The sequence below is a fragment of the Poromitra crassiceps genome, assembly GCF_964638095.1.
Source record: "Poromitra crassiceps genome assembly, chromosome: 22".
Taxonomy (NCBI): domain Eukaryota; kingdom Metazoa; phylum Chordata; class Actinopteri; order Beryciformes; family Melamphaidae; genus Poromitra; species Poromitra crassiceps.
In genome coordinates this window covers 21,412,803-21,429,263 of record NC_139647.1, presented here as the reverse complement: position 1 = coordinate 21,429,263, position 16,461 = coordinate 21,412,803, and the positions used below count along the sequence as shown (strand labels likewise).

Below are 16,461 nucleotides of genomic sequence, written 5' to 3'. Positions count from 1 at the left end.
TCGTTTAGCAGCCATGTTTCCCATCCTCTTGGGCTAGTGAGGCCCAGGATCACAGCTATCCCTTTCATGACATCAGCTGGTTCTTTCATGACATCAGCTGGTTCTGGCAGAAGTAAGCAAATCATCAGCGTCTTGTCCCTTTGAAGCAGTTTCTGTCAGACATTTGAACATAGCACTGTACTGTAGTTGTAATGACAGCTCCAATACAATTAAATTATTATTTAAAGGGGGACTGACCCCCCCAGATTTCTTGCAAAACGGTATTCTACTTGATTTGAAAACTCTGCAGGCAAGATGGCCGCCTAACATATCTTGGCCAATAAGTATGTAACATACAAAATAAAACAACCCGTAATGTCTTCATTTGATGTAGAATGCAGAGGACATGTAACTGTTTAGTTAAACTTGCATTCCAGGAATATTGCTCTAAAGGTAACGATAATGGCTCGAGACTGTCTCCTCCTGAAACCCACTCGCTTTGCGCCAGAACACAGAACACAATCGATTTGGGGGTGGAACACGCCAGGAGATTGGCCAACGCTAACGCCAGTGCCCAGAACTGTCAAATCAAATCATCGACAGAGACGCTATGACCCGCCTCCCAGTATTCTCAGTGTATCCGAGATAGATATCATAGAAAACGTTATGAATATAGCCACGTTATAAACAACAAACTCGAAATGGTTAAAACTTCTATCAATTTGGTCATTCAGTGGCGTTTTACTGCCATGTAACATAACTAACTAGCGGCTAACATTAGCCACAGTAGGCATTACCCATAGATGCATTGCTCTTAAACGGCTCGCGCCGCGTGACCTACAGTAATAATCACATGGGGGATTTTTTTTTTTTTTTTACATGAGTGGGGCACACGCTAACCCCACCGTGACGTCACGATGTACCAAATCTCCCATTCATTTGAGGGCACAAAAAAAAGCAGGTTTGAACCCATAGAGAGAACTTATGCTGCTGAAAATGATACAAATGTACAAATGTACAATGGTAACAGTTTGGTCTCAAATGTGAAAATTTTGACCAGAATTCTTCACACACCACCCCCAAAGTCATATATATTGGTTAACACGTTCACTGCCGTGGACGAGTCAACTCGTCAAGCAGAAACCAACGGTTGACTGCCGTGGACGAGTCAACTCGTCAAAAAAAAAAAAAAAAAAAAAATTGGCGGTGGGACGTGGATCAAAGCCCCCTACGTCTCCTATAAAAATATGGGAGCCACCGAACGTGTACAACCCATTCCACCGACCCACTAAGTGGCGACAGTGCTCTCCAGACTAGAGAAAGCGAGCCAAAACTGCAGGGAAAAGCGTGAGGAAACCATTCTCATACTGTAGAATGGTTTGGCGAAAACGCTTTCGCGCTGGCGCACAACGGTGGGGGGTTCCAAAAATAGACTGGGTGCAAGTTGCAACACACTTTGAAACACGCAGCATAAAGCCCAGAATCGCAAAAGCTTCATCAAAGCTCTCAACCGAAACCCCAAGAAACGAGTGAGCCCCATCCAGACTCGCCCGACGAGGGGCCGCCAGGCAGCAGACAGGCAGCAGAAACTCGCTTGTGACACACCCGCTGCAGAGCCACGGAGGGAGGAGGAGAACGCCCACGGAGGGAGGAGTTTGAAGGAGAGGGGGGTGGGGGTGCCGTTATGGAGGAAATTACCGTAAATTCCGGACTATAAGACGCACCGGTCTATAAGCCGCGGGACCAAAATTGACTATTTTTTTCTTCTATAAGCCGCACCGGTCTATAAGCCGCGGGTGTTTTGATGTTTAATTACCATATGAAAGGGTTCGTGCACAGAGAGGAATGTCGGGAAAGCGATGGCTGTTTGGGGAAGCTCCCATTTATTAACATTTCAACAAAACAAAACAAAAGTCAGGTCACTAATCCCCAGACAAAATCACACAACAATAGGCTATATGTGCAGCAAACCTGTAACCAGAGAAGTCAAGTCACTAATCCTCGTCTTCCTCTTCTTCCTGCGTACTGAAACCACCAAAGTCCTCATCTTCAGTGTCGGAAACGAACAGGTTCAGGGTGGCTTCGTCAACCACTCTCCTCTCTCCTTCATTGTCACTCAAAACCAACGAACTCCTCTTCATCACTGTCGGCATCGAACAGCCTCTGAAGCCTCTGACGGCCCTCAGCGCCAGCTGTGGCGGCATCATCCTCTTCATCCCGCAGCAGTCCAGCGTTTTGGAACCCGTTGGTGATTGTGGATGTTTTCACACTCCTATAATATTCCGTGCTGAGACAGTTCCTCCTGCTGCACCGTCCAACGCCTCACCATTGACTCATCGATGCCCAGGTTACGCGCGGCTGCTCTGTTTCCCTCTTTTAATGCGAGATTGACTGCTTTCAACTTGAAAGCTGCGTCGTGTGAATTTCTGCGTACCTTCCCCATGGTAAGTGAGAGTGTTGCTTCTACTGCTCGTTCTCATGCTGTCGAGAACGAGCAAAGCTTTTTTTTGGTGAAAGAATCCTCCAGGGCGCTTCTTGTTAACAGTCCGAGTGAGTGGCAGGTCGAACGTCAAAGGCACTTCATCCATATTTATGATCTGCTCCGGTTCGATGGAATATTCCTTGATCTTCCTTTGTGTGAATTCGCCGAAGTTTGTTTATTTTTACCGTTGTTTATTTTTACAGTGCACACAGTGTCCGCGGTGTGGTGAAAAGAGGGCAAGAGAGGAAATTAAAACAGAAGTGGATTTATAGTTAGAAAGAGTGCTAAAAAAGAGAGATTTTATTTGTATTTTTTTTTTTTTTTCTGAAAAAATCCATAGATAAGACGCACCGTTATATAAGCCGCAGGGGCCAAAAAACGGGAAAAAAGCCGCGGCTTATAGTCCGGAATTTACGGTACTGTTCAGAACTATTGTTTAGATGTCTGATGTCTTTGATGCCAAAAATAAATGGTTAAAGTGACTGTTCTATCGAATTTCACAAAAAGGCATTTTTCTCAGCTTTCATTTTCAGACGCTGAAACCATGCTGTATTCAACTGCTAATGCCTACATAACTACTAACTCTACAAACTATCTCTTTTAGACAGAGAAAGCACACATTATATTAGTTCTTTTGAGATATTTTGTGTTCACAAAATCCTAGCAGAAAATAATCCTCGGCTCTTGAAAGATGAGCCAGAATCCTCAAAAAAACCCTTGGCAGAAGCTACCTACAGTAAAAAAAAAACTGTTGGCAGTGAATGTGTTAAAAGATGAAAAAAGTGTTTTGGGGGTAAGTTACACTTTAAAGACCCCCTAAAGTCAAAAATCAGTTTTTCTTCTTGTTCCTACAGTTCGATGTCTGAGCTTCACTGTGCAGAACGATGTCTGTGCAGTTTGACACTAGAAGACTGTTTCCACGATCATCTGCTGAACGTGGAAATTCCTCTCTGCTCACTGAAAAGGCAGAGTACGATTCGTGATGTCACGAATCGTACTCGTTGGAGCCAATCCCTGTCCAGTACTCAATAGTTGAAGCCCCCATCGGTCAGGAACCCTTTGTCGTCACTTTATCACTAGTGAGAATGTGTCGTATGCTGTGATTGGCTAGTTATGTTCTCAATGACCCTGATTGGTTGCTTTGGATTTTTCAATGAGGGAGAAGGAGGGGAAGTCATTTTAAGGACTTTAACAAGATCATTTCACCGTTTTTTGTGGGGGAAAACCATCAGACACAAATTATTATTCAAAGTAGAGTATTTTACACACATCTTGAAACATGACTTTAGGGGTCTTTAATAAAAAATAAAGAGAGATAAATCAATAAAGAATTTGGGAGTTTTGTACGTTGTGCACTCACACACACTCTATAAAAGCTTTACATAATTATAAAACAATGACCCTCCACACACACACACACACACACACACACACACACACTCACATCAAGGCGTAGCTGAGTCAACAGGGTAAATAATGTTGGATGCAGCCCTTTCAAAGGGCAGGAAGACAAGCAGGGGGATGCATTTCAAGCCTTTGCTCTCATGGAAGTGGGCCACACATCAGCGCGAGGCGGGCTCCAGAGTGTGTGTGTGTGTGTGTGTGTGTGTGTGTGTGAGTGTGTGTGTGTGTGTGCGTGCGTGTGTGTGTGTGTGTGTGTGTGTGTGTGTGTGTCTGTGTGTGTGTGTGAGTGTGAGTGTGTGTGTGTCTAACACAGAGCAGTGTGTTTTTGATGTGACTGAAGAGTGGAGGGCCTGGGCCCGGCGCTAAACGCTGTTCCTTCTCAGCATTGTTCCCTAGAGGCCTTGAAGCGCTTTGGAGATAAACAGCGTTTAGCAGTTAAAAGGGCCACAGAGGAAAAGGCTTATCGGATGTGTTCTCAATGGGCTGTAAGCCGGCATTATTACGCCTGGGCCCCAGATAAGGAGGGAGGCTGAGGAGACGGAGAGGGCCCCGGCCCGGGCGGCGGAGCTGGCTCCCCGCGCCGCCTGCCTGCCTGATCGGGGGGCTCTCTCGCACCGGCAGCCGCATGGATCTCAGCTGGTGGTGTGTCCAGCAACCCCTCCCTCCCCACAATGAGAGATTAGAGCTGAGAGAAAGAGAGAGAAGGAGAGAGAGAGAGAGAGGGATGGAGAGGAGAGGAGAGGAGAGGGAGAAGGAGGGGGGGGGTTGGCTTTAGACATTCCCCCCTCTCTCTCCCTTTTCCTGCTCCTGCTTTCTGGGGGTAGGAGTCAGCGTCGGGACAATGGCCAAAAAGATGGTTCCCAACCAGCCGCTGAATGGGAACACTGTTGGTGGCAGCGCTTCATTCAAAGCGCGGCCCCGGGCTACATTGTCCTCCCCGATCGGCGGAGGAGAATGGAGTTTGCTGGTGGCTGCCAAGAGGTTAGCAGCCTCTGTGAAAGGACCGACCCATTATTCACTGCCCCCTTACAGAGCCCGGGGAGGCTTTGTGCTTGCCCGAATCCAGCACCCCCCCCCCCACCCCCCCCTCCAGCTTTTTCTCACTCGGGCGATCCGGATCTGTGCCCGACACTCCCCCCCCCCCCCCCCCCCCCCAAAGTGAGCGATTGAGGCGCAGTGCCCCCCACCGCCCCACCCCTGCCCCTCCGTAGGCCTAGCATGGAATACCAGGCTGCGCCGGAACATATAACGACCTCCCCAACGCCGCCCCGCCATATACCACCTACCCCTCAGCCACACCCCTTTCGGGGGAGGGGGGGGGGGCGCAGGGGTAGAAAACCCCCCTCGCCATTGTCACCTTTTAATGATATGGCCCTGAATTAACAGCAAGGACACCATCGCCGACACAAGGGGATTTAGAGAGAGGGAGCGTGGAAACTGCCACTCAAGCCAGAACCAAGTTCTATTCAAATCCCCGCTCCGCCCGGGGCCCGCCAAACCCTCACAAGCTCTCCGCCATTTAGGTCCTGTTTAGAAGGCGGGCGTTTAAAAATAAATCAACTTCAAGAGCATGACGAAAGCGGGAGGAAATACGATCAAAAACCCTGAATGTTAAGCAACAAGAAAGGTCCCTTTTGAAACTTCATTACGCCCGTAAATCCAAGGTAATTTACGGCGCAATAAAAAAACGCAAAACCTGCCATATTCCTAAAACACTCCCACTTCCCTGTCCATTAAAGGCGGAGCATTCTTTCATCAAATCAAGAACGGAGGAAGGGGCGGGGGGGGGTCGGGGGGGTATGATGTCGGAGAGACTACTTTAAAAAGCGCCTCATAATTCACGCGCGTCGGTCAGAGAGCCTGGTGATAATATATGCCAGACATATATGCATGTAGTTATTCAAAGTGGCCACGGCGCAGAGCCACGGCGTGCATTCAGATGCCATTTGAATGGGAGGTCAGCTGGTACCAGGCTTTTATTCTGTGTTCGTATGTCCAGGTAGGTCAGCTGGTACCAGGCTTTTATTCTGTGTTCGTATGTCCAGGTAGGTCAGCTGGTACCAGGCTTTTATTCTGTGTTCGTATGTCCAGGTAGGTCAGCTGGTACCAGGCTTTTATTCTGTGTCCGTATGGCCAGGTAGGGAGCAGGGAGGTCAGCTGGTACCAGGCTTTTATTCTGTGTCCGTATGTCCAGGTATGGAGCAGGGGAGGTCAGCTGGTACCAGGCTTTTATTCTGTGTCCGTATGTCCAGGTAGGGAGCAGGGAGGTCAGCTGGTACCAGGCTTTTATTCTGTGTTCGTATGTCCAGGTAGGGAGCAGGGAGGTCAGCTGGTACCAGTCTTTTATTCTGTGTTCGTATGTCCAGGTAGGGAGCAGGGAGGTCAGCTGGTACCAGGCTTTTATTCTGTGTTCGTATGTCCAGGTAGGGAGCAGGGAGGTCAGCTGGTACCAGGCTTTTATTCTGTGTCCGTATGTCCAGGTAGGGAGCAGGGAGGTCAGCTGGTACCAGGCTTTTATTCTTTGTCCGTATGTCCAGGTAGGGAGCAGGGAGGTCAGCTGGTACCAGGCTTTTATTCTGTGTCCGTATGTCCAGGTAGGGAGCAGGGAGGTCAGCTGGTACCAGGCTTTTATTCTGTGTTCGTATGGCCAGGTAGCTCAGCTGGTACCAGGCTTTTATTCTGTGTTCGTATGGCCAGGTAGGGAGCAGGGGAGGTCAGCTGGTACCAGGCTTTTATTCTGTGTTCGTATGGCCAGGTAGCTCAGCTGGTACCAGGCTTTTATTCTGTGTTCGTATGGCCAGGTAGCTCAGCTGGTACCAGGCTTTTATTCTGTGTTCGTATGACCAGGTAGGTCAGCTGGTACCAGGCTTTTATTCTGTGTTCGTATGGCCAGGTAGGGAGCAGGGGAGGTCAGCTGGTACCAGGCTTTTATTCTGTGTTCGTATGGCCAGGTAGGGAACAGGGAGGTCAGCTGGTACCAGGCTTTTATTCTGTGTCCGTATGGCCAGGTAGGGAGCAGGGGAGGTCAGCTGGTACCAGGCTTTTATTCCGTGTCCGTATGGCCAGGTAGGTCAGCTGGTACCAGGCTTTTATTCTGTGTTCGTATGACCAGGTAGGTCAGCTGGTACCAGGCTTTTATTCTGTGTTCGTATGACCAGGTAGGTCAGCTGGTACCAGGCTTTTATTCTGTGTTCGTATGTCCAGGTAGGGAGCAGGGAGGTCAGCTGGTACCAGGCTTTTATTCTGTGTCCGTATGGCCAGGTAGGGAGCAGGGGAGGTCAGCTGGTACCAGGCTTTTATTCCGTGTCCGTATGGCCAGGTAGGTCAGCTGGTACCAGGCTTTTATTCTGTGTCCGTATGGCCAGGTAGGTCAGCTGGTACGAGGCTTTTATTCTGTGTTCATATGGCCAGCTAGGGAGCAGGGAGGTCAGCTGGTACCAGGCTTGTATTCTGTGTTCGTATGGCCAGGTAGGGAGCAGGGAGGTCAGCTGGTACCAGGCTTTTATTCTGTGTTCGTATGTCCAGGTAGGGAGCAGGGAGGTCAGCTGGTACCAGGCTTTTATTCTGTGTTCGTATGGCCAGGTAGGGAGCAGGGAGATCAGCTGGTGGTACCAGGTTTTTATTCTGTGTTCGTATGGTCAGGTAGGGAGCAGGGAGATCAGCTGGTGGTACCAGGTTTTTATTCTGTGTTCGTATGGTCAGGTAGGGAGCAGGGAGGTCAGCTGGTACCAGGTTTTTATTCTGTGTTCGTATGGTCAGGTAGGGAGCAGGGAGGTCAGCTGGTACCAGGTTTTTATTCTGTGTTCGTATGGTCAGGTAGGGAGCAGGGAGGTCAGCTGGTACCAGGTTTTTATTCTGTGTTCGTATGGTCAGGTAGGGAGCAGGGGAGGTCAGCTGGTACCAGGTTTTTATTCTGTGTTCGTATGGTCAGGTAGGGAGCAGGGGAGGTCAGCTGGTACCAGGTTTTTATTCTGTGTTCGTATGGTCAGGTAGGGAGCAGGGGAGGTCAGCTGGTACCAGGCTTTTATTCTGTGTTCGTATGGTCAGGTAGGGAGCAGGGGAGGTCAGCTGGTACCAGGTTTTTATTCTGTGTTCGTATGGTCAGGTAGGGAGCAGGGAGGTCAGCTGGTACCAGGCTTTTATTCTGTGTTCGTATGTCCAGGTAGGGAGCAGGGGAGGTCAGCTGGTACCAGGTTTTTATTCTGTGTTCGTATGGTCAGGTAGGGAGCAGGGGAGGTCAGCTGGTACCAGGTTTTTATTCTGTGTTCGTATGGTCAGGTAGGGAGCAGGGGAGGTCAGCTGGTACCAGGTTTTTATTCTGTGTTCGTATGGTCAGGTAGGGAGCAGGGGAGGTCAGCTGGTACCAGGTTTTTATTCTGTGTTCGTATGGTCAGGTAGGGAGCAGGGGTTGCTCCACGCACTCCATCATCCTGCTCCACTGTAAATGGATATCCCATAAATCACATTAGCATAGCCCGCCGATGGCTGGCCTGGCCTGTTTGCATAGCGGCTGTCTGGCCTCAGCGTGCGGGTGGGGGGGTGGGGGGAGGAGGAGTCTTTATCAGGGGGAAAGGTGAGGATCTGTTCCTTCGTCATGAAGGAAGAAGGCATGGAGGAAGGGATGGAGGAAGGGATGGGAGCAGTGTTGGAAAAGAACGGAGAGCGCGAGGTGATGATGTCGTTGGCGTCTTATGCGGGGCGGCGGCCAAAGAGATCGAGTGACAAGAGAGGGGACGACGCGGTGCTGAAAGATGAGGATGGATGGATGGATGGATGGGCTGAGGAGAAGGAGATGAAGGTGAGAAGAGGACGTGTGGATGAACTCCTACAAGAGAAGGAAGGGAAAAGGACCAATACAGGATTGGAACAGGACACAAAAGGGAGGCAGAGGAAGAGAGAAAGAGGAAGAAAGAGATCAAGAAAGAGTTGGGATTTCAGAGATTGTGTATTGGGTAAGACCCCCGCCTCTGTCTCACATGCAGCCTTCACTGGTGCCTCAAAGACAAAATACTAAGTCGACAGCTCAAAAACAAGTACATTCTTTACAGACCCATGGCCCATTTGTGGTTTTGCAAGCCATCAGCCATAATCCCTGTCAGACAGGGCTGTGGTTGTGAACAAGCGGCAACCTCCGTCTCGGGAAAATGAAGCCAATGCAGGAATTGCCCAAAACTGCCACAGATTGGCCACTTGAGGCTTAGCTCCACACGTGAGTGAATCGTCATAGACCCCCATGTTAAAATGTCCAACTTCACAGCAGAAACTAGACGGCACTCGATCGGAGTGCCTACCTCCGCCACGCCTTTCTACAAAGTTTTGTGGTGTTACGTGAATCCGTTTGGATGCCTTAGATACCTTTTTGTGATTGGCTACCCCCATTACCACGCCCCCTTTCGACCAGTGGGCGTGCAAATTTCTCAGTTCATCCTTGGCCCATGACCAACCTTTCTACAGAGTTTTGTGATGTTATGTTAAATCTGTGTGGAAGTCACATGCCTCTTTGTGATTAGCCAGTGGCCACGGCCATTGCCACGCCCCCTTTTTGCTAGTTGGTGTGGAAAGCTAATCAGTTTGTCCTTAAGTTGGCCCATGACCAACGTTACAAAGTATTGTGTTGAAGAGAACTTAGGCACCTTTTTGTGATTGGACACGCCCCTTTTGGCTAGTGGGCGTGGCAAGTATCACTTCCTCCTTGGCCCATGACCAAATCTTTCTATGAAGTTTTGTGCTGTTACGTGGATCCGTTTGGAAGCTAGGTGCATTTTAGTGATTGAACACGCACCTTTCGGCCGATGGGCGTGGAAAGTTTTAAAATAATTTCTAAATCAAGTTTCGTGCAAATCCGTTCATAAACTTTTGAGATATCCTGCCCACAAACAGACAGACACACAGACAAACAGGGGCCCAACCAACTCTGTGGCGGAGGTAATAAACAGCCTGGTACAAAAAACGGTTTTGGTCTCTTGCTAATTTCCCCTTCATGACAACAGTATGGGGGTGAATTTTTATTTAACTCAACCGTCTATATATGAAGCGTCTATACTGTATATGAAGCGTCTATATATGAAGCGTCTATATATGAAGCGTCTATATATGAAGCGTCTATATATGAACCGTATATGACCCGTCTATATATGAACCCTCTATATATGAACCGTCTATATATGAACCATCTATATATGAACCGTCTATATATGAACTGTCTATATATGAACCGTCTATATATGAACCATCTATATATGAACCGTCTATATATGAACCGTCTATATATGAACCGTCTATGGCTGCAAAAATAAGTCTGATTGTATAGAAGTCAATGGGAAAATGACCCTAATTGTCACTTGATTTATGACCTCAGTAAAGACTTTCCTAACGAGTTGATGGTCTCAATCGATAGTTTTAAGTCTTCTACAACACAGCCTGATGTTACTTTTGTACATAAATGATGGTCTTATTTAGAGTAAAATAGATGAAAAAAAGACTATGCTTTGGGGTGTGATTGACAGGTTGCTTGTCCAGTGATCGCGCAGCTCGCTGATTGCGGGACCAATAGCAGGCGGTGCTGTGGCTCTGTCTGGCTATATATATATAAAAAAAAGGAAGAAAAAAACAAGAACAAAAAACCCCAAGATATACTGTACTTCAAAAGATGTCAAACTTCAAAATGGAAGTCCACAAACCAATGAGACAAACCAATTTAGACAGTCTCTGTCATTTCCACATGAACTTTGAGACATGGCGACTTACAGTACTAGTTATAGAGGAGTTCCCCCTCCCCATCGGGAAAAAACAGAGCGAAATGATAGAAGAAAGGATGAGGAGAGGGGGGCAGAGGAGAGGTGTCGTCTGGGCCCGTACCTGTCCAGGACGTAGCCCAGAGCCTTCTGCCTGGTGCCGGAGTAGACCGAGGGGCTCTTCTCCCAGGCCACCAGGTTGGAGGCGTCGTGGAAAAGGTGGATGTTCACCAGGTCGAAGGCACTGGGGAGGAGAGAGAGAACCTGTCTGATCACAGGCTGCTTTAACCAGAACATCATGGGCAAGCTTCCATTCCAAACAAACAAAACTGATAATCATCATCATCATCATCATCGTAATCATCATCATCATAATCATAATCATAATAATAATACTGATAATAATAATTGCAGTAACATCTTAAACAGTAAAAACCAGGTGTATTTTGTAGGTAGTGAGCATTGAAAGCCAGGTCACAAACTGGTTCAAATGCACACACATGGAAACACATGATGCTGGGCTATTAGATTACATACTGACATACATGGTAAGCAGTAGTAGAGGACGTCTACTATGTAATGATGAGTGAATGAGGGCACTTTGTAGGTGACCTCAGACGGAATGTGATTAGCATAAACCCTCACAGAGAAGATGAACGGAGGGAATCATCTGACGGATTCCAATAGTCTTTGTAAATACTTCCCAACGGTTTGTTTTGATTCACTTAAAATTAGACCGCAACAACAACAAGGAAGCATTTGAGAGTCAAAATATGCTTTTCTGTGATTGACAGCTCGCTCGACACTTAACGATTTGTCCAAGAAAAGCACCAACAACTATTTAGCCCAGGGCCGCGCGCCGCACACACACAGATGCTACTAAAAGACAATGCTAATCTACTCTGTTTGAATTTGTCCTCTCAGGGCAACGGCGAGACATCTCAATGTACAGTGATAAGACCATCTCCCCTGCTGATCCTATCAATCAATCCGGGGGGGTTTTGTTCGCATGCTGTTGGATCCGGAGACCCTGGAGGGATCGGCCTAATCTCCGGGCCGGGGGGGTTTATTCACGCAGGCACATCCCGGACAAATGAATACATGCATGGCCTCCGGCTCTCTCTCTGATCCTATCTCTGATCCCATCTCTGATCCCATCTCCCTATTCTTCATCAGCCTCACTCCTCTCCTGTCAAACGTCGTGGCCCTATTAAACGCTTACCGTTTCAGCTCTTTAGTTCTCATGTCATCCCTCTATTAGATTACAATCCCCCTCTTCCACCCCTCCGTCTGCCACCCCTCCACCCTCCTCCATCTCTCTCTCTGCACGCTGCAAGGCAACGTTTCTATTCATCCCCGCTGCAGGTTCAATTGCATGTAATGTTTTTTGTCATCTGTCATATGCAACTGCTTGACTAACGCGATTACGCCTAATCCAATCGCTGCTTGCCTCTACGGCACGCCGTCCCGGAGAGGACTCAACTATCTATCCAACTCTCTCTTCCTCTTCCTCTCGATCTCTTAGTAGCGTCCGTGACGGACCTTTGCAAAGCTACCCCCCGCCGGGAGACGTGGGTGAAGCCAGACATGACAGGCAACGGTTAGATCTTCATTTCTCATTGGAACGATACAGTCGTAACGTTACGGGGTTGAACAGGGACGAGGCGGGACGTGTGTTTTTTTTAGCTGGCAGTTGTAATATGGACTGATTAAAAAGACTCACCAGTCAGCCAGGGCCCATCGAGTTCTGATGAATCCCTTTCTGGACCACTTGCACTGCAGAACAGAAGAGAGAGACACACCGCAGACACTCAATTTAAGCGAGGAAATCGCCAAATTCAACTTTGATCAGGTTTCACCACCAGTCATCACAAGGTGGAGAAGAAAGAGATGATGTCAAATGAGTTACCAGGCAAACCGGTACCGGTTACCGGTTACCGGTGTCCATCCTCAGAGCATGGAAGTTCCTTTGCATTTTTTTATGCAATCAAAACACATCTATACATGCGTTTCAATCCAAGAATTCTCATACAAGTATTGAAATAGAAGAGCTTTGATGAAATGGAAAATCTGAAATGTCTTCAATATCACAAAAAGGGTTTTACAAGTTTTTTTTGTTGATAAATTGTCAGATAAATATAGACAGAAACACATTTGTTGAATAATGATGTGCACAAAATGGTTGTGTTCTCTGATGCAGAAACGCTATATGTCCACACTTGTGACATTTCAAAAGTTTGTTTTTCAATAGTTTGTTTGAAACTCACTTGGACATTTGGATGGAAACAGCTTGTGAAAATAAACACAGAGAGATGCTACACCTACAGTACAGCCTATATAGCTGCCAGTGCTCAATTCCTCATGGTTTTGTACTACCTGCATTCTGGTACCTATTTGCGGGGACGCCACCTGGTGGCAGTATGAGTGAGCTGCTCTGCGGAGTGTGTTATGGTATGAGTGACGCACATTTTTGTGACGCGAATGATGCGATATTCACCTTAACGCCCATTCGCTCAAGTTGAAATTGTTCAACTTTGGCGATTCGCTCGGCCAAACTCGCGCGAGTGGACGTTTTTTTTTAACGCTTTGGTCTGAACGCACAGTTAGGCCCGCAGTTAAATATGCAGGAAATTGTGCATGTTATGTTGAGTGTCCAGACATAATTGGGAGGCTAATAACATGAGAATTGGTTGACGTGTCGTGAAGGGCTGTAACCACATCACATGTGGGCATTTCAAAACTAGTGCAGTCCAACTGAGTGTCCGCATTTAGGTCTTCTTCTAGCCACGTGTTCTATTGCATTATTTCGCTGACATTGTTTCCTACATTCAAAATCGGTATCCTATGAAATGAGTTGTATTGAATATTGAATACTGATTGAGGAACTATTCACATAGTCAGTCATTACTACCGGTACTAATGTTTAGGCTGTTAGGTCTACAGTAGCCAGTAGGCTATATGGCTGCACTGAGCACCACCATGCCTCCAATGTGCTTGTTGTCTTGATACGTTCCTGAACCTTTTCCCTCCACAGCGCCCCCTTTGGCATCTACAAATGAAGCATTGCTGAAGCCTGTAAGATACACAACCTATATAACCCCCAGTGTACACAAGTAGTATGCACCTTTTTGATCAGATCCCTCAAGCCTTGAGTGGGGTGATCCAATCACAAGTTCAAACATGGTCACATGATTCACCATGAAGCTGGTTATTAAATGAGACAAATTGACGTTGCGAGTGTTCCCATTTTGAATAGATAAATAAGTCCCTTTCCCACACTGCCTCTCTCTCTCTCTCTCTCTTTCTGTCTATCTCTCTCTCTCTCTCTCTCTGATACCTCTAATGGGGAGTTAACTGCCGGTGATGAATAAACTAATTACGGGCCAGGTCACATAATTACAAATTGACTAATTTTATTTAAAGAAAAACTCAGATGCAAATTAAAGGGCTGAGAGGTATTTGATTGCGCCGCACATCCTTCAATCCGCATTAGTACAAGATTAACTGTATCAAATTGAATTACATTAGCATAGCTGAATTAATCCATACTGCCTCCAGCAGGATGTATGGGCCCAATTACACCACCGCACTGTCCCAATATTGTGACTGTGAAATTAGTATTTACTGGTGTGAGGTATATGTTGTTGTTGTTTTTCTATACCTTGCCGTCACACCGTGGCTTAAGTGCTATTAAATCTGTCAGTGTCACACTGCAGCATCATTGACTGATGGAGAAAAAGAAGACGCTTCTTTTTCTCAAAACGAGATGAATCGGGCATTTCAAACACAAACATAAGACACGATCTGTTACTCGGTTAGCAGGCTCGGTAATCACATTTGTACGCTTGGGAAGATGTTTCTGCGTTTGTGTTATTATTTATGATGCGCGCTACAGCGGTGGTTCTCAAACTGGGGGTCGGGGGCCCCACCAGGAGGTCATAAGATCTGTGTTTGTTTGTTGTTGTTGTTTTGGGGTTGTTTTGGGACGGGGGGGGGGGTCATAAGATGATTATGAGATAGGGGAAAAACATAATCATATGATGATCATAATCATCATAATCATCATAATCTCTATTATATTATCGTGTGTATTTCCTATTTTTCTGTTTTGTTTATCTTTTCTTTTTTGTGAAATACTGAATAGATTTCAGCTTCTAGGTCTCCTCTGGTAATTAATTGAAACGACCTGATGAGGGGAGACTAGGGATGGGCATCGAATTTCGAATTTTCGAATAATCGTTGTTATTATCAAGGTCGACTTTTATTATTGAAAGTCGAAATTCGTTTATTGATTTTTTTTTTTTTTTTTTTTTGTGAGTGAAATGTTGCATTGTCTCCCCTGATTCTAAGTATAGTTGAATCGCTTGGTTTGAGCAAGTAAAACAATTTTTTATAAGCAACCTCTCCCTCTTCATGGGATTTCATCCGCCATTCATTTTTCCATAAACCTTGCTTAAAATGCTTATAAAAATTGTTTTACTTGCTCAAACCAAGCGAGTCGACTATACTTATAATCAGGGGAGACAATGCAACATTTCACTCAACAAAAAAAAAAAAAAAAAATTATTGAATTTTGATTTTTTTTTTTTTTTTTACTTTTTACTTTTTTTTTTTTTTTTCGAATTTCGATTAAAAGTCGACTTTGGCCAGCGAATTTCGAATAGTGTTTTTGCTAGAAATGCCCATCCCTAGGGGAGACGTGTCATTGGTTGACACGGGGTTGCAAGTTGGCACACAGGAGCCACTGGTAACATTCAGCTCCACGTTAGCTTTGCTGCACAGAGAAATCACGAGTGGAGTTGGTGTGTGCGTTTGCCTTTATCTGCCAGTCTCTGATGTCGATATGAAGTTGACGAAAGAAAGTGTAAGAGTCAGGAGGATGAGGAGGGACATGATGAAGAGTCATGGGTGGGGTGGGGGTGGAGGAGGAGGGGGGGGGGTGGACTTGCAGTCCCCATACGAGCCCCCGACTGCACCCAGAGACGTTTAATCTCGACTTAATTTAAAGAGCCATTAACTACAATCACAGCATTAAAATCCATCACTTGCTGACACCCAGCCTCAGATTGCCCCATTTCCTCCACGTATGACTGATTGACCCCCCCTGCCTCATCGCTTGCTTATGAACACACACACAACACACACACACACACACACACACACACACACAACACAACACACACACACACACACAACACACACACAACACACACGCACACACACACACACACACACACAACACACACGCACACACACACACACACACAACACACACACACACACACACGCACACACACACACAGAGTAAACAACACGGACAAGCATCACAGTCAAGAGAGGTACACACATCCGCAGATCAAAGCAAAACAGAGGGAATAAAAACATAAAAACCTTTCAATCTATAATTTCTGCCTCATTTAAATATCTATATTTAGAGTGCAGGTTGAAATGAGAAGCCTGACACACACAAGCTGTTCACAGCACAGTCTATATTGGCTGAGTGACACGATGACATCATGATCTGGCTGCTGCAGCAGCAGCTGATGTCAGAGCAGAGACGATGACACAGATGCTGTCCGGCGCCATTTAATCTCCCGCTGAAACATCATCATTACCCCCCCCCCACCCCCATACACACACACACACACACACACACACACACACACACACACACACACACACACACACACACACACACACACACACACAAGTCTAGTGGGTGAATTTAGCCTATTCTTTCATGTTTCATCAGCGCGACTGGATGTTTTTAACAGCTGACTTTTGAATATGAGACCATCTTTCTAAAACGGGACAATCACATCAGATGTGGCGGTGCGGCCTGGAGTCGTGTCCTGCAGGTTG

The 16,461-nt window shown here is 46.7% G+C and overlaps 1 protein-coding gene across 2 annotated transcripts in view; it reads right to left on the bottom strand.

Annotated features, from left to right (window-relative positions):
• The window catches only part of inpp5a (inositol polyphosphate-5-phosphatase A), a 219,558-nt gene that overhangs the window by 65,027 nt on the left and 138,070 nt on the right, over nucleotides 1-16,461 (bottom strand). For both annotated transcript variants that reach the window (XM_083657988.1, XM_083657989.1), the window contains exons 7-8: nucleotides 12,323-12,375; nucleotides 10,724-10,843 (exon numbers count right to left, since the gene is read on the bottom strand). In XM_083657988.1, coding sequence (XP_083514114.1) covers nucleotides 10,724-10,843; nucleotides 12,323-12,375 — 173 coding nt within the window. The remainder of the gene's footprint in view (nucleotides 1-10,723; nucleotides 10,844-12,322; nucleotides 12,376-16,461) is intronic.